The following is a 27,916-nucleotide window of genomic DNA, read 5'->3' as shown; positions in this document are numbered from 1 at the left end:
AACAAATCTCAGGACCAGTTTCTGCGATACACCTCTGTAAGTAGACATCCCTACAGTGCCTGCATCACTCTCTACAGATTAAATCATATGCAGAGTTTTGGTTTATCATCAGCTGATGCAACCTCCTTGCAAGCAGTTCAGCCTGTACCCTACAGCAATTTGGCAAATGCAAGACAACACATCGGTAATACAGATCTTGCTTCCCATCTGACTTTGTGTCTACAGGTCTCTGAAGCCTGGGAATCTGTTATGAAAAGAACAGCCTCAAGGAGCATATTAGGAGTTTTGCACAGAACTTTCAGTTTCTCTTTCTGACAAGCTCCTACATTAGGTATGCTGCAGAAAGCAGTGGAGTAACCCTCTCAGGAACATTCCTCCCAATCCCCCGTGAAAATCCTGTTCAGACTGCCATTTAAGGACTAAGGATGGAGAGTTAATCCCAACATCTGTTTAAAAGAATTTTAAAATGTAGGTGACTTATCACAGCTGTCAGCTTCTTGCAGTATCATCTAAATGAATAACAGTACACATATCTAAGGAAGTAAATTCAGACAATTACCTCTCCAAATGTGGCAGGATTAAAAGGCAACGCTGCAGTTCCAGTCATATATTTAGCAGGTGTTTTCATTCGGTGAGAGGCCTGAACAACAGAGCAAATTAAGAGTGGAACATTCAGACCCCTAACAGCAGAGATGTTGGAAAGGTCAATGAAATTTTGCTGATTTGACTGTGTTAATCCTTCACTTAGCAACTAAAAATGCACAACAGCTCTGTAACAAGAAGGGCACAGTGCACTTGGAAATGGCATGGTTCAGGTTGATCTACCTTACTATCAACCTAGAAAGTGGAAACTCTGAATTGATGAGAGGGAATGGAAGGGAAAGCTGAAAGAGTAAAATGCTCTTTCTTCCCTTCAGGGAAAAAAAGAAGTGCTTTAGAATTCAAAAACAAAATACCTCAAACTTTCAAACTCTGAGGTGCCCCACTGACAGGTAGCCAGGAAGCTTTGAGATGGTAGCTCTGCCTGGAGAGGCTGCAGCCAGACTTCCCCAGTAGAGTGAGGTGGGTGCCCTGTGCTGCACCAGCCAAACCCAGGGAGTTTCTCAGACCCTGCAGGTGGAAGGCTGTTGCAGCAAGCGCGTAACTTCTTTCCATGGAAATGTTAGCTATGACAAGTAGGAATATTACATAAGAAAAACATCTGAACAGGAGGCTTCCAGTGAAACCCACTGCAAATGTTGCAAAAAGCATGTATATATTAAATAGGCAGCATGCACATCAGTGCCAGGTTCGATTCAGCTAGGCAGCCTTGCACCTGAATGAACACACAAAACAGTTGCAGATGTCAACAGACTCTCACTTCTCTTAACATGCTGAGATATTTTGCTGGATGGTAATCTCAGTGACACCCAGAATCATTAAAGAAAACCTGAATTAGTGAACAGAAGGTGATTCCCTTGAAGAATGGGTTCCCATTCACACCCAGCAGATTGGGTCCCACTCTTTCACAAATACTTTCTTGCAGGGGGAGAGAAGGATCATGCTAATTCATGCAGGAAAGCCATTTTGCAACTCAGCTGGCTGTGCCAAGCAATGCATACAGACATCTCAGACATCTCTTAACACCCACAGAATATTGATGATGTGTGAAAGTTCACATTTAGAGATAACTAACCAAATTAATGCACCTCTGGGATTTTGAAATTCACCTTCAGGAATATAAGGGAGATCTGAAAAGTGCTCAAAAATTCTTTTTTAAGTTTCCTCATGAGTGAGGGCATCTTGTTTTTCTCAGCAGTGATTAAACTACACTGATCCATAATTATTTAGCGATATGACAGGTGTTAAGAAAAATTTTAAAATTACCTACAAAGGGACACACACTAAAACTCAATCCTGGTTTCTTAACATTTAAATACATATTTAAATAACAAGCATTCTAGACAAAAAAGAAGTTCTCGTGAAACTTCAAATGCTTCATATAGTAGCAGAGTACACCAACAGAGTACACCACCATTAGAGAATACAACATTTCACAAGAAATTTGTCAGGTTTAAGGGTTCTGCTACTGCAGATCTCTTACAAAACCAGACATGCTCCAACATTACAAACTTCTGAAATTTCTTTAAAAAGTAGATGATAACAGGAAGAAAAATATTGCCAGTGACTCTCCACATATTTAGAGTTTATAAGCCTACTACAGACACTACAAGGAAGTGTGTAACACAGACTATATTTTAACACTTCTCGCTCTCAGTGCAAACAGTGAGGGTAAACTGAGTGGCACAGTTTTTGGCATATCATTCCACTAAACTCATGAAAGGCTAGTTATGTGGCCATTATGCCCATAAATCGCAGCAAAGATGAAAAATTAAGCCTTTAGGTCAACAAATTGGACTTTTTCACTTATTCCAGTATCTCCTTTATAGCACAGAATCTTTTTTCTGTTTTATGCACATTATTTCTCATTGGGCCAAAAAGAGAGTGGTCCTCTTGTGCCTTCACAACACATTTGTGAGCAAGCCCTACTTGAGAAAAATGCTGGATTATCAGCCTTGAATACTAGATTGCCCGTTCCACACATCATTTGCACAAATTGAAACAAATTGTTACAAGGATCTGCCTCATTACTTAACACTTGGATCTCTTGCAATCGTTCCCAGCAGAAACTAATGAGTGTTAATCTTGGCAGTGCACTACTATGTGTAGTCCTCTCTGTGATTTTCACCGAGTTTATTCCTTGGGGAGGGTGAGGGAGACAGACACAGGGAAGGGAAGACCACATGCCTGAGCATCAGGGACGTATTTGTCATTTATTGGGACAGAAGCATCATACCTTCTCTTGAATGTAAAGGACCATTTCAGGGAAGGAAGGCAGCTGCTTCCCAGAACTCTCCTTCTCATTTTTTCCAGAAAATGTTCTCAGTACCCGTTGGGCTTCTCCATGTACCTCCTCCCGTCTTTCAGAAGAAAAGATAAACAACAGACATTATTTGCATGGAACAAATGGCCTGTAATGATCAGTAAGGTATGATGGGAAGCTGGGGGAGAGAGAACAGTTTTTAAATGAGATGTGAGGGTTTTTTTTGAAAGGAAGGGAGAAAAAAATCTTGCATTAGAACTTTTAATGACTTGTTTACTTTAGAGAGGGGAAAGAAAAAAAGGATAGTAATGAGTGCTCTCTGCAAAACCATCTGTATGAGCTCACTTCTGCTGCTCTTACATCCTTCTAGTGTTCATCAGCAGTTCCTGGTTCCCACATCTTTCTTTTCCTATCTGCTACTCCTCCCTGTCACTTCCTATAGTCAAGCTTCAGCCAGCACCTATCAGGTTTATCATTATCTCCTTAACAGCATATAACTATTTCTGAAACAGTGCTGACACAGCAGTGCTAGAGCTGTTGCAATTGATCTGTTTAGCTTTCCTTAGTTACATAATAGCTACTTACATCAAAAATTGAGCAATCAAAGTTAAGTACGAAAAATCCCCCCCACTTCTGTTCTGCAACAGAAGACTGCAAATGAAATGATTAGTGTAATTTAACAAGTCACCTACACCTCAGAAGAGTGCAGCAACTCTCACAAGTGCATGCTCTTGACTCTTTACAAATACCAGCTAAAAATAGACTGATAAAATTTGCCAGGAAAAAAAAGAATTCCTAGCCACTGTGAGACTGATTTCAGTTAACACATTTCTACTTTGTAATTGCAACTGATCATTAACATGAAGTGCTTTAGTGACAGCAATTCATCTGAAACAAGAAAAACAGTCCAAAGTAAAAAGTGTCACAGAGTACAGTAACAGTTCTCCACAGAACCGCCAATAATGTCCCTATGCAAACGTTAATTTCTGAATTATCATATTTGATCTTCTGTGAGTTATTAATGTGCAGACTTACATACATACGTATATACAGGCATTCTTATTTAATCCAAATATATACTGGATGTAAATATATATGTGTGCGTGCATAAATATATACATATGAAAATAACTTAGAGAGGAAAATAACTTACGGGTCTCCTGCGGCTAACAGGAGCAAGTATCTGGAAGGGATATGATCTGGAGGGAACACTGTGCTAGCGAATTTCACAGCCACTTGACGTACTTGAACTTCAGGCTTAAAGGGAAAAGACACAAACATATGGCTGAGTTTTAAATGACAGCACTAATTACTTGCACTCACCACTTTTATATCATCAGTAGACTGTTTTGTCCTCTGATACCAACATGACTCAAAGACTTTAGACATTTTGAGACACTGTTCACGCTAACTCTTCATATGGCAGGAGATGGGGAAAAGCTTCTCATATACACACAAGTGGGGAATTAAATGTTTAATTAAATACAGGCACATTTTGGGGAATTGTAAATCAAGGTTATCACTCATTCTTGGACAACTGAACTGTTCCATCCAGGCAATTTTGAAATTAATATAACATACATCATCTATGCACAGAAAAAAAAGCTATGCTTCAGAGCAGCACAGCCAGAGGCGGAAGAGAAACATGAGCCTAGGGTGGTCATTCTGTCTACAAGACATGAGAGTCTCAAAAAGGTATAACCTGGAGACCTAGATCCTTTGAGCAAAAGAGTCAAGAGTCAACAGCAAGAAAATAGTCTCTTACACTAGAAATACATATACTTCCAGTCAGCCTGAGTACCCATACAAACATGGAGTATACAAAAAGCACTCTTTCTGAAAATTCAGACCTCTGGCGTATTCTGAACATGAAGAAGGTACTCAGTAAAGTAAGAGAGTCAGTCAAGTGTGGTTTAGCCTAAACTAGTGTGTTAAGGCTGAATTCTTGGGTAAGTTCCCAGGAGCCTTGTGTCAGAAATCACATAGCCCACTGAAACCCCACTTAGCAGTGAATGATCCCTTCTACCAAACTCCTGCTGTCTCAAAGCATTTCAAAAGCACTGTCCTTGAAGCACCTACTTCTCAGAGTTTCCTTACGAGGAGACAAGAAACATACAGTGAAATTGCAATGGATTTGTTTGTTTGCTAAACAGAACACAAACAGAGAACTGCACTGTCACTTTCCGTGCAGACACTGAGCCATATTAAAAATATTTTTTTTAGACAAACTCTTCCTCACCCCTTCTCCCAGACAGGCCAGTACACTCAGTAAGAAAAGGGACACTTATTCCAAAAGTATCTAACAGAAATGCCAGGAAACAGGAAAACAATTAATAGTGATTTGTTTTTTTTTTAAGGTATGTAATTTTGACTCCACTGAAAATACCTTTATTAAATAAGAAGCTACAAGAGCTTCCATTAGGGTACGCTGGGCTCCTTCCAAGTTACTGTATGCTCCAACCATCATAGACAACGCCTCCTGAATGGCAAGCCTAGTATCAGCATCTTCCTGCAGTATAAAACCAAGAGTTTTCACTTTACAGAGTGTGGTGTCAAGAATTAAGCAAAACTAGCAAAAAACACCAATGATTCCCCAAAGCCCCACCAGTACCCACCTTGCATAAAGCTTCAAAAAACTGTTGTACCAGTGCTATATCCTTGGTAAACAGTTGAGGCATTCGGCTGAAACAAGACATTTTAATTCATGAAGCTTTTGGTTCTTTCAGTTGAAATCCTTCACATTTCATTGGTCTTCCCCTCATCCCATACTGTAATTGTCAGAGTCAGCACAGAAAGTTTGCCTTATCTTAGCCATATCCACCATAAAGCAGCACACTCGCCCTCCCTTAACACAGTTTGGAAAGTGAAACATTCTACAGACAATCACTTAGATCACCAGCACATGACTGAACATGGCACTTGTCTAGCTTCACGCCCTCTAGTCTTCACTGTATATTTCTTAAATTTATGTTTCTGGCAATCCTGAAAGTGAAACTATTCCTTAAATTGTGTTCATAATTAATGAGCTGCCATTAATCACTGGCAGAGAAACTATCAACTAGAACATATTTCTTTTTACATCTCTGGAGATGTCACAAGAAGAATGCTTTTCTCTGCACCATGCACTCAGCTGCAAAATTGGCAGGTGGCATAAAGCTTGCTACTGATAAATTAACTGATTACTCTGGAAAAATCATTCAATGTACCATTGCTTAAATGGTGCTTCAGTTACCTGGAGAGCTTTCCAACCGCTGAATATGCCATTGACAGCAGTTTTGAATCCTTGAATGATAAAACAATAAATAAAATTCAGCAAAACCAGAAATACATGACAGTGTATTTTTTATAATTAAACATTAACTTTAAAGCCTGTCTACAAAGTGCTTAAACAGGCTTTCATGGAAAACCAATCCTGAAACAAAACATTCCTATCCAAGAATAAAAGCATTATATAGGAACAGAGGGAGCACACTTCTCTCCAAGAAACAGAACAATTGCAAATAGAGGCAAAATGTAAATGCCCCTTCTGGTCTCAGCTAATCACATTTTATTTCAAGAGCAACAGATAAGAAGATTCAGTGAGTATAAGAAACAGTAGCAGAGCAACAGAAACTTTCCACTAGACCTAAACAGCAGCTGTAAACAAAAGAAGCTGTTTGCACAATGGATCCTGCAGCACATTTATATATGAGCTTACTATACCATGAACACTCCCTTTTCATGCCTTTCCCAATGACAGGGGAGGCCCATGCATTCAAGCACCAACTCAGGCCAGAAAGTCACATTTAACAGCTCAAATGAAGCAGCAAGAGGTTCAAAGCTGCAGAAAGGGTTATCTGCAACATCAGCCTTTTGTAAGGTACATGTAGCAGTATCATGTGCAATTTGCCTTCTGAAATTGCACTGGAAGCACCTCATCAGGCCAGACTGGCATTTGCAGTTCTGTTTGTTAACACCCTTCTCATCACAATACCATCTCTGGACAGATAGGATGGAAAGCATTCCAAGTAGGCCTATACAGCTGTTTATCACAACAGGATAGACACCCAGAGGTGAAGTCCCTGTGTGCTCCAGAGTAACAGCAGTTAGATGCTACTCTGGCCTCACTCTTTAGAGTCTCAACACTATTATTTCCTGTGACTCTGCAAATGGTGCCCAAGCACCTATCTGTAGGTGTTGAACAAATAATTTTCCTATATAGCCTTTTAAAATATTTGCTTCTCTTCCAAGAAAATTTTTTGAAAGGTATCCTTTCACAGCTATCTCAGGCAACCAGCACAAAAAGATTCATCGGTTTCCATCATAAAGGTATTTGTCTTCTGTTTGCATTCGTCTGAATAACTATAGTAAAGAACCTTTCATCTTACCTCTTTGTATTCATTGATCAGCTTTGTAAGTCCATTTAAAAGCATTGGGCCTAACGGCTTTATTTTACTCTCTGGACAACTGCAATTAGAGACACCAACAAACAAAATATTATCTTTTGCATCCCTTAAAAGTATTTTCTCTAGTGTTACTTCTTCTCAACTGAAAAAAGTTGATAAATTACACCTTACTGCATGCAAGGACTGACACAGAACTATCAGGATTAAGTAAAAAACTCCTTACTTCCTATGAGTTTTAGTACTTCTTAGTTCAGTTACATATTTATTGAACAGAGTGGTTTCTAAGCAAATAACTGAAAAACATTGTGCTCTCTGAACTACTTACATGATACAAATATGATGCACAAACTGCAGCGACAGACTTCTCAGTTTTGCATTCGTGTTTGCACCAAAGAGTCCATCATAAACCACCTGACCAAAACGAAGAAGGAATAGATCAGTAAGTATCTGGTTTCACTTTCAAAGGTTTTCCAATTCCCCCTCTTCTCTACACACCGTCATCAGAAACAATGCTTCCCTCCTCTACATACTGGAGGAACTGTATTATCAAGGTCATAAGGAAAACCTTATCTGGAACTTAAGCATACCTGAATGTTAGCTGGGAACATTTCTGCAGCTTGCCTGGATCGCAGTAGATGAGGAACTATCTTTAATTTAACACGGGTACTGACTGATTCTCGTTTCATTTCTGGTTTCAGAACAGATCCCTGTCAGAAACAGAGATGAAATAGTGCATCTTTGGACAGCAGTACTTTTAAGTTAGCTTAATTACTTTCTACTGCAAATCAGAACACACTGGGACACAGAAAAAAATTATTCAATAGCACAAATGTTCAGTGAAAGCAGAGATCAAAGGAAGTGATAGATTTAAGAAATAAATTTATCTCTTCTTCAAATAAAATAAGCAACTAAAATTACTTCTTCAGAAATTAAGAAGATATGCAACTGAAGGCAAATCTTACCTCCTTGGTTTTCAGTGGTATATCCCCAAGATACACTTTATACATTTTGTTGATGATAGCAGGATTGTTCCAGTCAATTAAACTGAAGAAAAAAACCACATTGAACAGCAACATGTTATGATTCTGACCTCTGATTGCTTCTCAAAATATATGTGGTTTACAGCATTTTGCATCATATTCACATTCCTCCCAAAGTTTAAACAGAACTAGTTTGACTTGTAACCACTCTTCCCACACATATATAAAGAACATGAAGTGATTACACTTACAATTTCTGACAACATATTATCAAATAATTTGTGAGAAACCTATGTGTTCCCTTCTCTCCCACTGAAATAAGATATACAGACCACAGTAATATACCAACATAGAACATAGAATGCTAATCCGTGAACTAGCATATATTTCTTATAAAACAAACTTAACATCACATATTAACATGCATTTCGTCCACACTTGTCTGACTTCAAGTTAAACAGTCCTACAGAAGCCACCTACACATTTCAAAGACAGGCCTGTCATGAGCCAGCAAACCTCCCACAATCAATGTCTCAGCCAATAGTACCAATAGCCATTACTCTGGCCTCATGATGAGTTAAAGACAGAAGTATTGTCTTTAGATGATGAAAGGTGAACTGCAGCCAAGCCAAAGTTTTACTAATGCAGAGAACAGTAGCTGTCAAACTTCCTAGACTATGAGTAATTTCACAATTATTCTCTTTATTCTCTTAATAAATTAAATGAAAATATACCTTTCTGGGGACCATTTACTAGGGCCTTATTGACCACTGATAATTCACAGAGGATAAAGTGAAAACTAATGATATTCTCTACCATTTGGTAAGAAAATGGCTCAAAAGCAATATAAAAAAAGATCAAAACTACACAATCAAAGCTGTCAGTTCCAAAGCCAAGTGATATTTCCATGTGGTGAGCAACACCATTCCCAGCCTGGTGTGAATACGTTGCAGCTTCACAGGTACACAGGGGACTGCAGCTTTCCTCCTTTCAGAACACAGCCTCTCTGGAGCATTACATTCACTGCAGCTAGCTTAAGACACTAACGTACTGTCTTTTCCAAACATCCAGACCATACCTTTGTTTGCTCTTTAGTTCAAGGTCTGCTGCAGTGGCAACACTGTGTCTTGTATCACTGGAGGCTACTACCAGGTGTATAACAGCTTCAAGTTCGGGCACTTGCTCAGCTTCAATGAACTTCACTATCCCCAGCTTACACTGTTCAACACCAAGGGAAAGTAAAGACAGTATTACTGGCAAAAAAATTGGATGTTACGGTAACAGCAGTTCAGATGTCTGAAATCGTGGCTTCTGCTTGCTAAGAATAAGTTCACATGTTCTCCATCCTTTCAGCTGAGCAATCCTCTCGCCCCCTGTCAAAGCAGTCACCTGCAGCAAAGTATCAGCATGACCATTAGGGATACGCTGTTACTCTGCTGCCAGAAAGGTCTCATAAACAGAAGACACTGTTGCAACCTTTAGGAGGAAAACACAAGAGCAGACTGCAGCCACAGCTTCTTCCTTATCAGTTCTGAGAACTGCTGCCACCTTCCTCCTATCTCACCACTCCAGAATTCCTTAAGGCATCATGCAAAGTCCCTCAATAAATTCCCTCAGGGCAACTAAAGATCTGTCCAATTTAGTTACATATTTCCCTCTGGCCCTCCATTCCTCTATCTGTGCCCACCCCTAGTTACTCAAGGACCAGTCCCACACCTCTGAGTACCTGTTCTAGCAGCTCTGGTGTCCATGGGCTATCTCCAATTACCCTTTTGGCTGCATAAAAGCTCATCCCTGGAGGTGGTTGAGGGATTCCAGAACCTCCTGCGCTACTCAGTGAAGAGCCCTGGGTGGAGGGCACATTTTGTCTTTGAGATTCATTCAATACAAACCTAAGCAGGTGGGAAAAGACTTTCATTAGAGGCTTTACAATGCACATTATCAGCTGAATTAGACACTGGAATGAAGGAATACACATAACCTGTCCAACTTCATATATTTTTCTTTAATCCCATGACTCTAATATACAACAGAATTTGAGACTCTGCTACCAGTTATCCCAACATATTCTGCAAGAGCCATAAACGATTTCACTGTAACTGAAAACAAACCTCAGTTAGGAAAGGGTTCACTGGCATTTCCTGAAGAGGTTCGGAGGTTACAAACCAGAAAGAATTCTCTCTCTTGTCTTAGAAGTAAATACATATACAGCACTACATTCGAGAAACTTGTGCTAAAAGCTTCAATGACATTTGTATGTGAAAAAACACAAACCTACCAAGGGAAATAAAGAAGCGTATGCAACACAAGTGGCAGGAAACAAACCCTCATATAAAAAATAAATAAATGAGATATTGTCTTGGAAAATAGCAGTCTTAGTGCTGGACATGTAAGGAAAGCAAAAATAAAAAGATTAAGTTTACAAGTCTTGGTCTTTTGGAAAACTGGCTAGTCTAGCTGCCCTGTGCAAATCTCCAACCTTTCACAAAAGCCACTCCACCTCTCCACCTATCCTTGGAAGCACCAAAATTGTAGTGCAGAGACCAACAAGAATTACTTGACCCCAGCCAGACATTCACTGTTCTGCATTCAGCACACGGCAACAAAAAGAGATAAACAGTCTCAACAATAAGGATAAACATTATTACAAGTCTCATTAGTCAAAGCTTTAAACACTTGATTGTTAGCTTTAAGCCCTACAGTTAAGCTTTCTCCTTGGTTTACTACATGGCAAGGCTAATTCACAACTGGGCAGTGACAGAGCGAGTTCTAACAAGCACAAATTAGTTGTAAACTGCTGCAGTCACATCAGGGAGCAAGACTTCAAGACAGATATCCAGTGCCACAGGCTAGCTGAAGACACTCTATAAGCACCTTCTGGAAAGAAAATTTAAACCTTCACCCCCTACTTTTGACATCTGAGTATTTTCTCAGAGGTATCTTTCAATTTATATGATTCTATGATTTAAAAACTCCTGCCTGGCCAGAGTACAAAAGTGTGGAAGGGAGTGAAGTCTCACTGCAAAGCCCAAGGACTTCATCTGCAGAAGCTACAGCCCCAAACAGTGGGGGGATGAAGCTAAGAGCATAAACCTAGGCCAACTGAAGAGTTTAAGCTGTGGACAGAAGAGCAGCCTAAGCATTTTAAATTACAAGCTGCAAGATTCTACACACTCAAACAGAAAGGAAGTGGCCCCCGAAACACCTGATAGGTGCATGGGCTCCAGCAAAGCTACCTGGAGAAAGATCACATGCTCACTATTTTAAACTAATTCCCTTAGGTTAATCCACTCAGGTGAGCAAGAGTTAGGTGCTCAGAAAAATTCTATTGGAACCAACCCTATGGGAAATGGTTTTGTGTCAGAAAAAAAAAAAAAAAGAGATATGTTCTACTGTTAAAATTATTTCTATTTTCTTTCAAAGCAAAAGCTTTCCCAGCAATACAAAGACAGCAAAAAAAATTAGTGGAAAATTCAGTGGAAGATTTTGAGAAAGAACTGATTTTAGACACTAGACGGTTCCTAACAAAGCAGTGATCAATAAATTTAAGTTGCTCTGTACATTCTTCTTGCTTTCAGAAACAGCAATCACACTAAGACAACACCATCACAGTCTAAACATTTTTCACCACAAGATAGACGAAAGATAAATCTTGTTATTAAAGATTCCCCTGTGGAAAGCACAAGTTTTCAGAGATTATGTTTGCTTATGACCCTAGAGTAGTATAAGCCTTAAAATTCAACTACAGGAAGATGAGCACACATTTTGGTAGGAGTTCTACATGAAAGGTTTAGTGCAGAATACCTAATTTAGTGGAAAAGAGACATTTTGTAAAATAAGGAAAATGGTGATCCCATTCCTAAAATTAGCACCCTACTTTCTACCTCACTGAAACATGTAATTGGCTTCATCTGAGATAGGAAATAACAGCATATTTTAAATGAGTTTCCAAGGGTGTAGTTTGTGATGTTTCACATCTAAAGAACGCATTGATACTAGAGAAGAATGGTATCAACTCACCCATAAGGCATAAGAAGAACATCCAACATAAAGTCCAAAAGCAGCTGTACAGTCTTTGGTTTTTCAGCAAGATTAAAGGGAGAAGCTGCTGCTTTCAGTGGTTCAGCAGGGTATTTCATGTGAAAAAGGGTTGGTATTAGAAGATGCATTAGGCTGAAAAACAATTATATTTACTGCAACCATTAAAAAAACCACACCTGTTTATTCACAACATTCAAGAGAGAAACCTTTTACAACACATCTGGTCCTTAATAGCAAAGAAGAAAATGTTAACAAAAGTTAAACATATTCAGTGGCCTCTATCTGCCACCTGATGTATTTAAAAATGGAAGATGAGTTAGGATTTGCCCTTAAAATAGAACATATATGTCTGCATGCATGCACAGACACACATCTGGAGAGATACAGTCACTGCCTTTGTCCAAACTTTTGATAGCCCATAATTATGCCCAAAAATACAATCTATGACTTTCTCATCCTCAAGAAACATAGACAAATACATTGACTATACAGCAGCCAGATTTTCCACACTCATGCACTTTCTCTTCCCTCATGCACTCACTTTTAGGACAGAGCAGAACCACACTCCTGGATTTTCATACCGATCTCATGAACAGAAACAAGATTTTACTGCAAGACTTTTCAATAAGGTCACTTTTAAAATACTTCTACACCATCACAGTAATGCAGAGTGAATGAAGATATTATTTTAATGGCATTTTCCAATGCCAACACAGTGGAAACTCATTTCAATGTAAATAAGAATCAGGTCCATTACTAACAGTTTTCTAGAGGTAAATATACAGCAGCCCCCAACTTCAGGGTTTTTTTATTTATTACAACTTTGTGTACCAAGTAAGTAAGAATTTTGACTCTCTCTCAATTTAGAGTGGCCAATACGAAACATCTAGTGCTGTTCCTGCTGCTAGACAGAGGATATTTACTGAAGGTCTGACCTTAAGCCGGAAACCAGAATTTGATGAAGATGTATGGGGGATATGGACAGGCATTTAATTTCTGTCATAACACAGGCCTCTTATCATACAAGGAGTCTGCTGATGCAGATCCTGTACTATTACAACAGTAGACTATATGAATTCTTCATACCATCCAAACTACTGGATTGCTGATCCAAACCGTACAAGCCAAGAACATCCCAAACAATGAAGATAGTACCCAGGGAAAGAAATATTTTAACAAACTGATACAAATTATTTTACTAAAACAATACCAATAGAATTCACTACAAAAATAAGTAGTTATACCTGTCTTGTTGTGGCTGAGGTTTCCCTTCCATTGCAGTAAGAAGGGTTGGAGCCAATTCACATTGTTTTTCCACAGGCAGACGGGGGTATCCCATCTTAACATAAATTATGGTAAAATTCTAAAGGAGTAGAAAAAGCACATAGTATTGCAAGAGTGCAAAACAAGTATGTGTTCTTTAAACTCTTGTATGTTGTGTTACATAACTGGGTGTTGGGAACAACATATGTGTTGGAAGACCAATTTCTTAAGTCTAAGACTCGTAGGACTGATAGCTACTGAAAGGCAGGCTCAGCAATAACTACTCAGAGTAGGTCTTGCTGGGCGTCCACTTCAAAAGGTGGAAAAAAACAATGCAGAAATGAACAATGCAAAAAAAAACCTCTCTGGCTTGTCTTATTCACTGCCAATTTCACTAAAAGCAACCATATCTGAGCAACAGCTTCAAGGAAAGCAAATGTAATGTTCTCTCTCATCTATTTCTGAAATAAAATAGAGAGCAGTATTGCATAAATACAAAGTCAGCAGCATAGGAAAGGTTTCTCTTGAAAACATGTTTCTAAATCATAATTAAAAGCTGCAAATGCCATTAAGAATCCAGTGACAGGACAGCAGAGCAGAGCAATACTGAACACCAGACTATCTAACTGCTGTCCTGCTGCTCTAAAGTCAGCCAAGAACTGCAGAGGTAACAGCTGTGTTCAATGACCTGGCTGAAAGAAGTGCTGAAGAGGCAAGAGCTACGCTACTTTTTGGATGGCATTTAAGTTAAAGTATTATGAAGCCTTATGACGCAAAACAAGATGCATCACTGAGACACATGAATGAAAAGAGGTTTTTGACATGTTCAGCCAAAAGCACAGTTTATGTCAAGTATGTCTTTAAACAAGATAGTTCTTTTTGCTCTACAACACACATCCACCCTAGATGCCCTTAGCCATTTCTAAAAGGGGAATGCCAGTAATGCCACTTGCGTTAAGACAATCTAAGATTACTTCTATGTTACTGCTGTTTAAAGTCTAAATATTTCTCCATGAATTCCCAAGATGTTGTTTTTAATTTATACTACTCATGACTGAATAGTATAATGAAAAATACAAAGTTTCCCTATGATTTTATCACTTTTGTTTCATGGTGGTGGTTTGCAATAGATCTACCAAAACTGAAATGCAAATTGTCTCATGGTTTCACAAAAACATTTTTAAACCATTTTCACTTTTTAAACCAGATTGAATGAAATAATTAGTAAAGTTTTGCCATCTATAAAATAACTTTTTTTTTCATCTTTTCCTGCTCAGCTAAGGTCCTGATCCTAAACCCACATAAAAATACAGGTCCTCATGTGTTCAGAGATACAGGTGGTATCTCTACACATATTAGGATAAGGATTGGTGGCTGCTTGCAAGATACATCTCCTACCAACGAATAGACCCTCTACAATACACACAATGACAATTCATGCATTCACAAGATATCAAGAGTAATTATCACTAATTTAAACTGAAAAATGCTTTATGAAACTAAGTTTCACCCATACCAGACTATAACTTCAGTTTAAAAAAAGCTCTTAAAACTTCAACCTTGTAACAATAACATACTTACTACGAAAACTGACAGAGCTAGATACAAGAGCTTTAAAGAATATTCTGCTTGTTACAAGCAAAGCAGCAACCATTCTTGGAAGAACAGACACTTACAGTGACAAAAGACACTGCAGAGGGATCTTGATATTGAACTAGCAATGTCTCTACTGGAAGTTGAATTTTTGGACGACTTTTGATGCGCTTATTCAGATGAACCAGCAACTCCATGACCTGACAGGAAGGAAAAAAACCGAAAAATGTTGAAAGAAGCACTGTTAATTTTACTGCTTTGGACTCCATGCATCACCCTCAGTCCACCAGGTAGGCCTATTATAAACAAATCAGGCCTGAGCTTACTGATTATTTAATCCCTAAGAAAACAGCAGCCATCATTTAGTGGATTATCTTGAAACCACTTTGACATGTCTCAAGTCACTGTTAAGACAAACATGTAAGCCCCAAAGCATAATACAACCAATAACTTCCATCAGGAGAAATATCAGAAAGGATTAGTGAAGACGACCAGTTCTTTCTACAGTTGGTTACTATCCCTCAAAACTGAGCCTGGCTTGGAAATCTGCATTGCTGCTCTATACTGGGCTGCAGAATAAGTCAAATTCATGACACAAACAAAAAATATTATGAAAAAACGCCCACCCATGATAAAGTTATCAAGTATGAGAACTACATTTGGAGTGGAACATTACAGAACTTAGATGCTTCAACCAAGAGGGGAAGCCAACGGGAACGCTGTGATTGTCAGGCAGGAGCAATGTGCAGCCATGCCCTGGGCAGGCAGAGCCCAGCAGCAATGCCAATGAGAACAGGCAACTGCTGTGGTAGGGGGATGGTCCCAGGCTCTGGTGAACAGTGAGCTAAGCCAGGGCCATAGTGTGTTGAAACCAGAGGGGTGCAAAGTGATACTTTCTCATGATGAGGACTCTCAAGCTGTGAAGTCGGGGCCCAGAAAGTTTGTACAGTCTCTATCCTCAGAGGTAAAACCTTCAGCATCCTGAACTGAACTTGTAATGGACTGTTTTAAATAGGAGATTAGTCTGGAGACCTTCTAAGGTCCACTCCAAGCTGAATTATCCCATGATTCTACAATCCCATTAAGTTATTCTTAGCATAGCATCAGCAAAGTGTCATTTGTAAACCCACTCAATGAGATAACATAACTGAATGGAGTAACTTGAAAAACTACAAAACTCTACTCTGGAACAAATATCCATTCTGAGAAATCACACTGAACATCTACACCTCACTTGCAGACCCTATCAGATTCTCATGGCAAGGTGGCGCAAAATATAAGTGACATTAGATGAAATCAACTCAGTTTCAGTAAAACCAGACAGAGCCAGTCCTAGATTCATGTTGACTTCAAGCAACTAAAATCAAAAAGCTAGGATGTCCTGTGCTTTTGAGGGATCATTACCTTGGTCATAGTATGCTGAAAAAACAGCTAAACTGCTGTCACTGAAGTCTGTAATAGAAACATACATGTGCTGAACTTCACTGAGCTAAGACACCATCTTTGCATCCACTCCATGACTAAGTGTCAAACAAAATAATGTTCAGCTATAATCCAGCAAAACTGCAGAGCTGACCACAAGCATGTGATTGAGACCAGAGATAAGCTGACAAACTAAGTAATGCTGACAGCTATCAAATTTTGCTGCTGTCAATTTATTATAATAAGTCAAAAATTCATGCTATTTTGAAAAGGAAAAAACTTGTCTGCACAGATCTTTCTTTGAGAAAGAGTAGAAAATACAACTAGTACTGACCCTGATGAACATGTTCAAATTACCAATGGTGGCTGGTAAGAAAAGACATGGTTGGATTTGGATATGCATGAGGGTTTAGCTCATGCCCTGCTTCTCTAGTCATTAATATCAAACCAGTGCACTAAGGATCTCATCCAGCAGTAGTCTTCAGACCCGAACCAAGTGAATGTCAGCACTTTCAAGTATGACTTCTTATGTTTTTGCTGGCATCATCTGGGCTGCATTTAAAGAGACAGGGTGTTCAGTCTGGCACAAATGCTGCCAGTGCAAAAATAATTCTTGGAGCACATCTGAACCAGCAGAGTGAATTTACTCTGGATTAGTTCTTTGTGTGACACTGGTAGGGTAAATGATTTTGTAGAAGACATCCTAGAGTAGAATTTAACTCATTTGTCAAACCATGGCCTGAAAAAGTCAAATGCCTTCACTGATATGGCAAGAGCAGAACTCAGGATAATTTCCACAGCTGCAATGAATTCGACAAATACTAAGAAGTACATGGAAGTGTTATAATTGCTTATACTATCGTCATCTGATGTAGATAAAAATCTATAGTTTAACCATATAAAAGGAAGAAGAAATGCATTCTATTTTATCATTCACTCTAACACAAAAAAACTACTAACAGTACTACTACTACAATACACCATAAGTATGCTGTGAGATTTCAAGAAGCTTCTTAAAATTTAATTTTCCAAAGAGTAGTCCTCCTTCTTTCCTGAATCTCACAACAGCCCAAAATAAATGACAACACATTCCAGATTATGGAAAAAATGTCATACAAAAATACCCTAAGAAATTCCACCAGCTAGCGAAATGCTTTTCTTCAGAGCTTCAAGTGCACATGGTAAACAGGCATGCAGAAGAACACTCCATCTCAGCTGCAGTATCCATATTTTGGCATAGTGGAATGCCTTGACATCTACAGATACACTTTCATGTAACCATTGTTAGGACCATGTTTTGTGCAGAACTTTGAGAAAAATCTGTGCTATAGTCACTTGTAGCTTCTGAAATCTACTAAAATCCTGTGAAGGTATGACCATTTCCCTATTTCCACAAGACAAAGAGGGGATTATGAAAAGCTTCTTTTCCATCTCTAACCCCCAACACTTCATCTGCACACTGCTTCAAAAGGTTCTGGTCCACTTCTATCACCAGACCTAAAACCTAATGCTGGTAACTGAATTCCCCAGGTACATCTTAAATTCCACCTCTGAAACTGCTTGGTCCTTGTTCCTGTGCCTGGTTAGAGGCAAAGACCAAACAGTTTGGTCATTCAAGTACATATTAATGTACCTGAATGAATTCTGTGATAAAGCTGCCTTCTGTAGCATGGAACTGAATTCCTTCCGCTAGGTATCAAATTCCATCTTCAAAATTGTTTGGTTACTGTTCTTATTCCAGTTATCAGCCAAATGAAGGACATCAATGGGTAGGTCTTCATGGCATACCATGCACAGAAGCAAGCTTGCGTCACATGTGCCCTAAGTCAGGTTGGAAGGACAACAGACCTAATCTGGAAGCCAACTGTCCCTACAGCAGTAAGGCTCAGTCTCCAGCTAACTCAGAGCTAACTGGCCTCAAGTGGAAACAAATGCAGCCTCCACACATCTGCAAAAGCCTTGCTGCTACAAGCAATGACTGTTTTGTTAAGTTCTGACAAGTATAATAAACTTATAATATAAACATAATATATATTAGGGTCACAACAATTTTTTCTCAAAGAGTAATTTTCTCCATGGAGAACAGCATGCAAATCATGATACATCAAGGGCATTTCCTTATTCCTGATCAGGACAACATACCTTTATGGTAAAATGAACCCTTACCTTTTTGCGAACTCCCTCCTGCGTGCTGGATAGCTTAAGGAGAACAGGGGGTAAGAATTTGGAAATGATGTTCTGTAACTGTTCATCTGTTTCTGCATGGCCAAGACGCAAGAACACACGTTCCAGCTGATCTGCAGTTAATTAAAAAAAAAAAAAAGAGAAACTGGTTGAAACTCGAAATTGCTGTAGCAAGAAAACAACTTTTTCAGAACATCCCCTAATGGGCTTTTAAGAAATGCTACACAATGTTATTAGAGTACTTATATCTCAACAGCACTCAGCACAGATGCATCTTGTATTTTTAACACTAAATTACTGATGGCAGAAACAAGCCTGATGGCTTCCAGTACTAGCCTGCACAATTATATGGAGACTACTTCTAACAGAGAGAGAAGCAAATAAGGCTTCTTTTGCAGGAACAGGCTGCACACCTGAAAGCACAATCAACAAGCAAGAGTGAAGCTCGAGACTGCTGTTCCAGGGTAAATTTGATATTCATGGGAGTATTCATGGGTCATCTTGACAGAGGCTAACCTGCCCAGCACACAACTTTCCCTTGGGGCACTCGGGTCTCCCAGGAAATCTGTACAAAGTTATAAAAGTGTCTGCTGAACCAGTTACTGGTTTGTTACAATTGATTTATTTTCCAAGAGATAGCACTAACATCCACAGGAGTAAGTTCATAAGTGTGAAATGTAGGACATGTTGCTGTACCTTAAAACACGAAGACCCTATTATCACTCTAAAAAGTTGCTCTAGCGTTGTAACAAATTCACCTTCCTCTAGCCAGCAGCTCTACTCCCCAAACCCAGGAAGGAACAAACAAACAAACACATTTCAAGTAAACAGATAAGACCAAAATCTTCTGTGAACAGCTCAAGCACAAGGGCTGAGGACCATCTGTCTTTACAAAAACAAGGGAAAAGTCCTTATTTTAAGTGCCAACATGCAGCTGCCCCAACAGCTACACCAGAAGTGAAGCAAAGCAAAGCCTATCCAGCAACAGCGGCATTCCCAACACCTGGACTGAGAAGAGTCTTTGTGTACAGGATCAGGAGCATCTGTTAGTTATCCTGCAGCAACGCAGACCAAACCCACAGGCAGCAAGGAAACTCAGGGCTTTTGATGGAATAAAGGTCTTAAGACATCCTACAAGGCGAAAATCATTCCCCCAAAGACTAATCTATAGTGACCTGTTGCAAACTGAGATTAGACGGAGACCAAGGAGAAGCCTCCCTCAGCAGAGGAGGATCATTGACCTGGCTATAAAGGACTACAGTAGGAAAAAAAAAAAAAGAGAGAGAAAAAAAAGCACTGGTACAGGGCAGAGGTAAAGACTGAGGTGAACGGATACTTGGCTGGAACCAAAGTGAACAAAAGGGATGCTAAAATGCAAATACAGCTCTAGCCAGCAAACCTATGATGATGTAACTTCAGAAGCCTTCACTATCCTATTTTTAAAACCTGTGCTATCTCGGCACTAAGAGTTGTCACAGCATCATTCCTCCTCTGCTAGACACAAATTAAACAAACATACCACTTCCAAGATTTCATTTTCTACTGAGTAAATATGACAGAGAGCTGAAAAGACAGAGGACTATGAAATTTTACTGTCAACAAAACTACAAGTCAAAACTTTGCAGCAGTTATAATGTAAACTGAGTTGTAACTCAATCTTTTGCTTCAGACAAATTTCATGGAACAGTCAGGATGTCAGATAGTCAACAGCTTCAGGACATTTATATCATATTCTAATTTTTTTTTCAATCCTAACAATTTACTTCTCTCTTCACCTTCCTTTTCCTGTCATACTTCTCCACCCTCCCTCCTCTGCCAATGATTCCCCCATTCCAGGACATCCTTGGTGTCTCCCAATCCCACCAGCACTAGGGGACTACTGAAGTCACACCAAGCAGCTGAAATAGCAAACAATGAATAAAATTATGAAATCTTTCCCCTTGGACCTAGAACTCCAGAATAACGCTCCAGATCCACCATCCTCAAGTAAGTCAACTGAGGAACGAACCTACCCAACATGTTCCTTCACATAGCAACAGACCAGACACAAGTGTTAAGAAAAAGCCATTTGTGGTTGTCACTGGACTACACACACACTCCTTCTGAAGGCACAGAAACCACTCTGCAAGCACCCTCAGGAAATGCAGCAATGTACTGAATTGCAAGCATCTACCCCATTTCCAGCTTCCTCCATTATTCTGCTGTTAAAAGCAGCAGCAGCCATAATACTAACACTACTACTAATAATAGAGACAAGGAGGACAAAAAGCTACCCCCTTGTTTATGCTGCCTGTGAGATATGATTATTACTTTTCTCAAATCTCTGCTGCATAGTCAGTTAAGCCCTTATCCTGTCATTAGGTATCCTTCCCTTAACCATAAAGACAACTGGACTCTTCAAAAAATTCAAGGATACTGGTCGCCTGCTGTAGTTAGGAAACTGGTCAGGAGTTTGTCAGAGCACCCTCCCATGCTGCTGATGCAGCCTGTATCCATAGCAGTGGGACAGGAAAACAAAGAGCTATAAACCCTCCCAAGTACTGCACATCAACCATTTTCTCCACAGTTTTTATTCTAACAATTAAGACCATCTTTCAAGCTGACAGAATTCATTACAGGAAAGCATAAACCCTGGAGATTTAAAGCACCACACACAATGGTCCAGGAAAGTCACTGGAGATAAAGTATCTTGGTCTCAGAAGCTGTGTCCTACTTCCATGTGTGTTGCAGACCTGATGGCTGGCACGGGCAAGCGTCTTTCCCTCTTCTGTCTCCTCACAGCCTCCACCCAGCCTATGCCAGTGAGCACACCACTATGCACCAGACATCAAACAAGACAAAGGGTTTGCTCACAACCCATCTCATTCCCCCACATCATGCACTTCACAAGTTTTTAAGTATAAAGCTAAAGCCTTCTCCACCTGGTTTTACAGCTCCTCCTGCCGAATGTGAAACTACACAATTGTAATGTTAGGAGAGAACCACCAGGTTATATGATAAAAATAAGTAAAGCAAGAGACCTAACTTGCTTTACTACATACCCTGGGGGAAGGAGGGGGGTGGAAGGACAAAAACTGTTTGAAAAAAGCCTTAGAAACTGAAATTAACTACTACACAATCTTACTACAACTTGACAGTAAGAGCACTAAAATTTAACTAGGAGGCTTTATGCATATCAGTCTTTACCTTTGCCAGTCATCACTGAACTTAAAATGCAGTCCCTGCAGTGACAGATTTCCTACAGTTTTTCCTTTTGAAAGTTGGCTAATACAGTAAAAGAAAATTTTAAAATTTTCTGGAAGAAGTGGAAGAAAAGTAATGGAGGGATGACACTTGGCAAGGATATCTTTATCTCCATCTAAAATGCCGATACTTTAGAGATCTGAGATTTTACAAAGGCTTCTTCAATCTCACAGTCCTAAATTTCAGATGATGGTTGAACGTACTGTTTCCTTGGTATTGGTTCCCACCTACAGCACCCTCTGTATTAGTCAATTATACAGGTTTATAAAAGTACTTCCACTCAATCTACTGCAGTTCAACTTTGAGGAATGTGGGGCTGGGGGAAGAACAAGCTATCAGAGGCAAAGGACCAACTTTTAATGCAGTTCAGAGAACTGAAAAAAAAACCCCAACAAACTACACTACAAAAAAACCCAAAGATTGCCATTATTTCATTTCTACAGTGAGAAAGTCAAAAGTGAAAGGGAGAAAGGGGGAAAGGAAGGAGATCTCACTGGAAACATAACTGGAAATCCCTGTGCCCAGTCCTGCAGGGCTCTACAAAAACCTCTCCAATAAGAAACTGCACATCAGAAGAAACATAAAGGTGTAGGAATCACCGAGATCACTGTGAGCATCCTAGATTCACTTCATGTTAAGACCCCCTTGCTCTGGCAAGGACTGTTGGAAAAAAATAACACAAATAAGATTAAATCAGCACATCACAGAATTCACAAGTTTCGGAATACTCTTGCAAGTTTCCCTTTAATAACATGAAAGCTGGACACAATTCCTTGAGAAGAAAGATGATTGCTATGGCACCCAGAATCTGCCTACAAGTTATGTGCCAACCATAGTCCCAGCCAGACTTACTCACTCCATTACAAGCACCTGAGAAATGATGTCTATTTTAATAATTAGTCTTAGAAACATCATACGTGTGCCACAGTTAAGACAGTTACCATTTTACTATGGACTGAAAAAAAAACCCCAAACCCAAACAACAAAAACAAGAATTAAGTGCACGAGTAGAAAAACTAAGTAGTTATAGTTTTAAAATACATACAATTAAATCCATGCAGAATTTGTAACAGTTATTCATGTATTTTCTTTCCACGGTGCTATGCAGTACTTTTACACAATATTAAAATTTTCTGTGGCATTTTCTTGAAGAAAAAAAAAGGTGTTTATGAAAGGACAAACACATATGGAGAACTTAACAACAGGCCTTGCATATGAAGAAGACATTTCCTTTCACTGTATGTAACAGAAACAAAGGGCCAGGAAAACAAGATGTATCTTTGTATCCCTGTTTCCAAGAGCAGTGTCCAATTTTTGTGAACAGACATAGTGTATTTAGAATTTGAAATCCCCAAGTTACCATGGCAATGCAGCTACCTATCTGTGAGAAAATGCACTTCTTGTTTTTTCCAATCTCCATTTAAGACTACAAGGAGGAACACAGGTTTCAGTACTTAACCACCTTGCAAATGCAAAAAGGAAATGAATAGCTTTCAAAACATAGGTAATGTATACAAGTTGAATAAGAAAGCCATATTGACAACAAGACTTGTGCCTTGTTGTGACAACTGGTGCCTTATGAACTTCCAAATCCTGCAACACTGCCCATAAAAGGATCAGAGTTATTTTAAGTTTTGTTACTTCAGAACTGATCTTGTAGTCTCCCAAGGCAACAGCAAAACCCCATAGCCTGCTCACAGAAACAACATGCCCTTTCCTTTCATTTGGTAAATATAAATACCAGAGCTTGCCAAAGGCAACAACAACAGAGAGAAAGACACAGAAAGGATAAAAATATGGATAAACAGTAAAATAGCTACCTCTATAAAGCCAAAAATTCAAAGAGTTTACTTTCATTATTTAAATTAAAAAAAAAGGAAGGAAGATGCCATTAACAAGGGCTTTATTGAGATAGCTATGTCACTATTTATCCACAATTTTATGGCATAAATCTTCTCTCAGTTCAGCTAACCACAGCTCCATGTCAAATTAGCTTCCTCTGGCACTTACGGATATTATGCACAGCACATCAGGTGTTCCACACAGACCCCTTGGCAATGTTTATTTGTGTAGCTGGGTATCAAATAAAAGACACCCTTCCTTTATGAAAACTGACTCCAGGAACTGCTAGAGCTAGGACATGTCAAACTAACTGTACTTCATAATTTGACCGTTAACCACTAAAGCATTCGAGGAACTAAAAAGAGAGTCCAAGTCCTCTGCCAAACAGAGCAGAGACCGGGATAGCAAAAAACTGTGTATGCTGTCAGAATTTGTCTTCGCTTTCCTGAAAAGCATCTTTTTGACAGATTGGTGTGACTGCTACAAAATAAGTAATTTCTAGAATTGTTTCAGTAAATCAAACAAAAAAACCTGAAACCCTCCTCTATTACTTGAACTCTGTAGAACCATTACATCTCACTAGCATTCCCCCACACTTCTCCAGAAGGCCCTACATCAAATAGACTCCTGGGCACAAAAGCATTTCAACTTCACCTCCTGGATGGCAGGGGTAGATTTAGGGGCAGGGCCCTGCTAAAGCAAAAGCTCAAACACAGCCTTTGATCTCTCCAGAGCCAGGCAATTGTCTCAGGCACTATTCCACATGCAGAAGAAAGAATAAAGCTCTCGTCTGCTGTGCAACTACTAAAATAGGAGTCAAATTCTTGTTCAAATGGTATTAGACTCTGGGAGAAACTACATTTAGTATGATTACAGCAGCAAACAGTGAGTCAGGAGTTGCTAGTGCTATTCCTGGCTCTACCAGTAACCCATTCTGTGCCTACTGCCAAAAAATATACAGGAGCACTTAGACAAGTAGGCCACTCACCAGGCTGTTTTACAAGATCTGACCAGAAAAGATTGGGAAGGCCTGTTGCAGGGAGGAATATATTATCTTTTTTTCCATCCCATTCTTCCATTTTATAGGAAAGCTTATGTAAAAGCTTGAATAGCACACTACAATCCCAATATGTGCAATATGCCAGGCATAGGTTCTCCATTTGAGTGGCTGACTGTTGTCACTCAAGATTAACTTGCGACTCTGGCATCTGAACTCTTATGGCTTCAGGGCAAACATACTGATCTTGCATTACTTTTTAAACTGCCATATCCTATTCTGCATTCAAATAATTTGTCCTCTAAAACAGTAAGCACCCTTACACAGTGTTGACACAAACAGTAGAGTTTATGTGTTTGACTGGGGCTACAGAACAAAGCTTCCTATAGCCATGTGAATATAAAGCAAGGAAAACTGGTTTACCAATCTAAAACTAATAGTAATTACTCTTGTTATTTTGAGACTACTATTATCCTAAAAAGGAAAGGATTCCTTTCCAAATATCCTGAAATTTAACTATTCGAACATATCAAAAGACAGCAAGCCCATAGAGAACCTTAGTTTCCCCCTCTTTCTCTACGTAAAGTTATTCTTTTTTTCATTAGCTTTAATTATTTTTTTAAGACTATGGTACTTTCTATTCAGTGACAGATAAGGTACCAGGGAAAAAACAAAACAAACCAACCAACTAACCAAACAAAAAATCCCAAAAGATATTCCTTCCCCCAAACAAATTAACCAAACCAATAAAACCCTCTCAATTTTGAAGGATGTAGTGGTCAAGTAACCCAAATGACAACATGTAATTATTAATGCGAATCTCAATTTAGGGACATTTGTCCTTTTAGCACAGTTTAACGGAAAGGGCTGTGTAGCAACAGGCACATGGCTGAAGACTAATTTTTTGCAAGATCATATTTGGAGGCTGGGAAGCTAGGTTACACACAGATAAATGCCAAGGAGTTACAAGCAAGAGATCTCACACCAACTGGTTTCACCAAAGGGAATCGCTTTAGCATTGTAAAGCTGACAATAGAATCTCTTGGACGACAGCAGCAGTGAAAGCTTTCACTGCCTTTATTACAATTTGCCCCAGTTGTCAGTGGAATAAATAGCATGGCATCTGGGTCCTCCAGTTCAAGGATCAGTGCAGGATCAAGATCCTTCTTACTTCACCATGGGATCCGGCTACATAAAGGACGTCCATTATCATATGCCTGTTCCACTTAGCCTAATTCCAGTAACATCTAACAAAGAGTAGAACTAAAAGCTTGTCTACACAGCAGCTCACAACAAAAAAAACCCTGAAGACATATCACACAGAAATGCCTTAGTACTGAAAGCCAATAGTACAAATATGTTCGAAGTATTTCTCCTGCCCTTCCTCCCTGGTGACTGCCAAGTACTATTTCAGGGCAACCAAAGGCCCTCTCATTTGGCTGAGTCATATGTTATCTTGCTATTAATTCTTCACGGCTAAGAATCAGCTCTATGCCACGACAGGAAAGGCAAGGAAAGAAAAACCGCTTTTTTAAAAGTTGCATAGGCTTCTCCAAAGAGCAGCTGACCGTGTGCTGCCCCGGAGCCTCTGAGAGAGGGGCTTGGAGGTGACAAGAACACAGGGCCGAGCTCCCCCCGCCCCGAACGCCGGCGGCTGCGGCACCTCAGGTCATGTGGCGAGAGCCGCACGGAGGCGATGCGCTCCCGCATCCCCCGCCCGGCACCGCACCTCGGGCCGGGGCCCGCCCCTGGATGTGCCTGCCCGCGGTGTCTTCGCGCCGGTTCTGTGTTTCAAACACGGCGGTCCAACAACACGGGGCGAGAGCTCTGGCGGGCAGAGGCGCTGCCACTCGCGCCCGCTCAGGGGTGGTGGGCTGAGGCAGCTCCCCGTGCCCGCGGGTCCCGCCGCCCCTGGGCTCCCTTCCCCGCAAGGTCACGCAGCCGGCGGCGGAGGGTACAGCCGCGCCGCCCGCCGAGGGGCCAGGATGCGGGAAGCGCCGCTGCTCTCGGTTTCCGCTTCCCGAGATGGCCGCCCAAGGCCGGCCCGGCCCCGCTGCCGTCACCGCCCGGCCGGGTAGCGGGTCGGGCCCCGCCGCAGAGCGGATCCGCTGCGGGGAGACCCCGGCCCGCCCGCCCGCCTCCTCTGCCAGTCCCGGCGCTCGGCCACTTACTGAGCTCGTCCTGGGCGGCCGCGGCCATGTTGCCGGCTGGGGAGGGAGGGGAGGCGGCGAGAGACGCTCCGCACCTCCCACCTCGCTCCGGCACCGGCACCGGGCCGGCGGCCACCTCCCTCCTCCTCCTCCTCCTCCTCCTCCTCCTTCCCCTCCTCCTCCCCCTCCTCCTCCCTGCGGCTGCCCTCGACAGCGGCAAAGCCCGCCCTTCAGTCACCGCCGGTTTATATTTAGAGAGAGACCTGCCGTCCCCGCCGCCCGCCCCCGCCGCGCACACGCCCTGGCCCCGCCGCCGCCGCCGCCCCGCCCGGCGGGCCCCGAGGAGGAGGTTTGCGGGGGCAGCACTGACCGGAGTCCGCGCTGACCTCCATGGCGGCTCCGGCGGGGCCCGGCGGCGCTCGGACGGCACCGGGAGCGGCGCGGGGCGCCCCCGCGCGGCCGTGAGTGCGCCGGCAGGCGGCGAGCCCCGCCCACTGCCCGACATGGCCCCGCCCACGGCCGGGCACAGACCGACCGAGAGACGGGCACGGCCCCGCCCACTGCCCGACATGGCCCCGCCCACGGCGGGCACAGACCCACGGACAGACCCACGGACAGACCCACGGACAGACCCCCGCCCAGCACCGACACCAGCGGCGCTGCCAAGCCGCTGTATTCCAAAGCCTGGAATACTGGAGGGATAAAGCTGCTCCGAAAAATTCCCCGCGTGCCCTTCTCGGCTTGCTCAGACCACAAGAGAGAGAGGTGCGACCACCACACAGCGTCTTTCTCTCAAGCGTTGCCATGCCACGTGTGGTCTCCGTAAGAATCATCTTGGCAACCAAGAGGCGCCCCTGGGGCACTGCAGACAAAGTGTCCCCAGCCTCCTTACTGCTGCGACTGAGCAGGTTGCACGGGAGCAGTTGATGACCTCTCCCTACAGCTCAAGGGCC

The 27,916-nt window shown here is 41.2% G+C and overlaps 1 protein-coding gene across 3 annotated transcripts in view; it reads right to left on the bottom strand.

The window, feature by feature from the left end:
* ECPAS (Ecm29 proteasome adaptor and scaffold) overlaps positions 1-27,426 on the bottom strand; it is a 60,329-nt gene extending 32,903 nt beyond the window's left edge. The window contains exons 1-17 of one of the 3 annotated variants that reach the window (XM_027652628.1): positions 27,334-27,426; positions 18,714-18,844; positions 15,209-15,325; positions 13,514-13,632; positions 12,249-12,401; positions 9,955-10,120; positions 9,307-9,446; positions 8,211-8,292; positions 7,836-7,955; positions 7,574-7,659; positions 7,231-7,309; positions 6,096-6,145; positions 5,479-5,545; positions 5,250-5,372; positions 4,017-4,120; positions 2,837-2,960; positions 560-640 (exon numbers count right to left, since the gene is read on the bottom strand). In XM_027652628.1, coding sequence (XP_027508429.1) covers positions 560-640; positions 2,837-2,960; positions 4,017-4,120; positions 5,250-5,372; positions 5,479-5,545; positions 6,096-6,145; positions 7,231-7,309; positions 7,574-7,659; positions 7,836-7,955; positions 8,211-8,292; positions 9,307-9,446; positions 9,955-10,120; positions 12,249-12,401; positions 13,514-13,632; positions 15,209-15,325; positions 18,714-18,844; positions 27,334-27,355 — 1,764 coding nt within the window. In that variant the 5' untranslated portion in view covers positions 27,356-27,426. Of the gene's footprint in view, positions 1-559; positions 641-2,836; positions 2,961-4,016; positions 4,121-5,249; positions 5,373-5,478; positions 5,546-6,095; positions 6,146-7,230; positions 7,310-7,573; positions 7,660-7,835; positions 7,956-8,210; positions 8,293-9,306; positions 9,447-9,954; positions 10,121-12,248; positions 12,402-13,513; positions 13,633-15,208; positions 15,326-18,713; positions 18,845-26,984; positions 27,090-27,333 lie in introns of those variants that run through there. The other 2 variants (XM_027652627.1, XM_027652629.1) reach the window with 2 other exon arrangements.
* Positions 27,427-27,916: the final 490 nt, after the last annotated feature.

This window comes from Corapipo altera, unplaced genomic scaffold, assembly GCF_003945725.1.
Source record: "Corapipo altera isolate COAL_440 unplaced genomic scaffold, ASM394572v1 61286, whole genome shotgun sequence".
NCBI classification, from domain to species: Eukaryota; Metazoa; Chordata; class Aves; order Passeriformes; family Pipridae; genus Corapipo; species Corapipo altera.
Note: the sequence above shows the minus strand (reverse complement) of the source record. Positions and strands in the feature narration are given on the sequence as shown.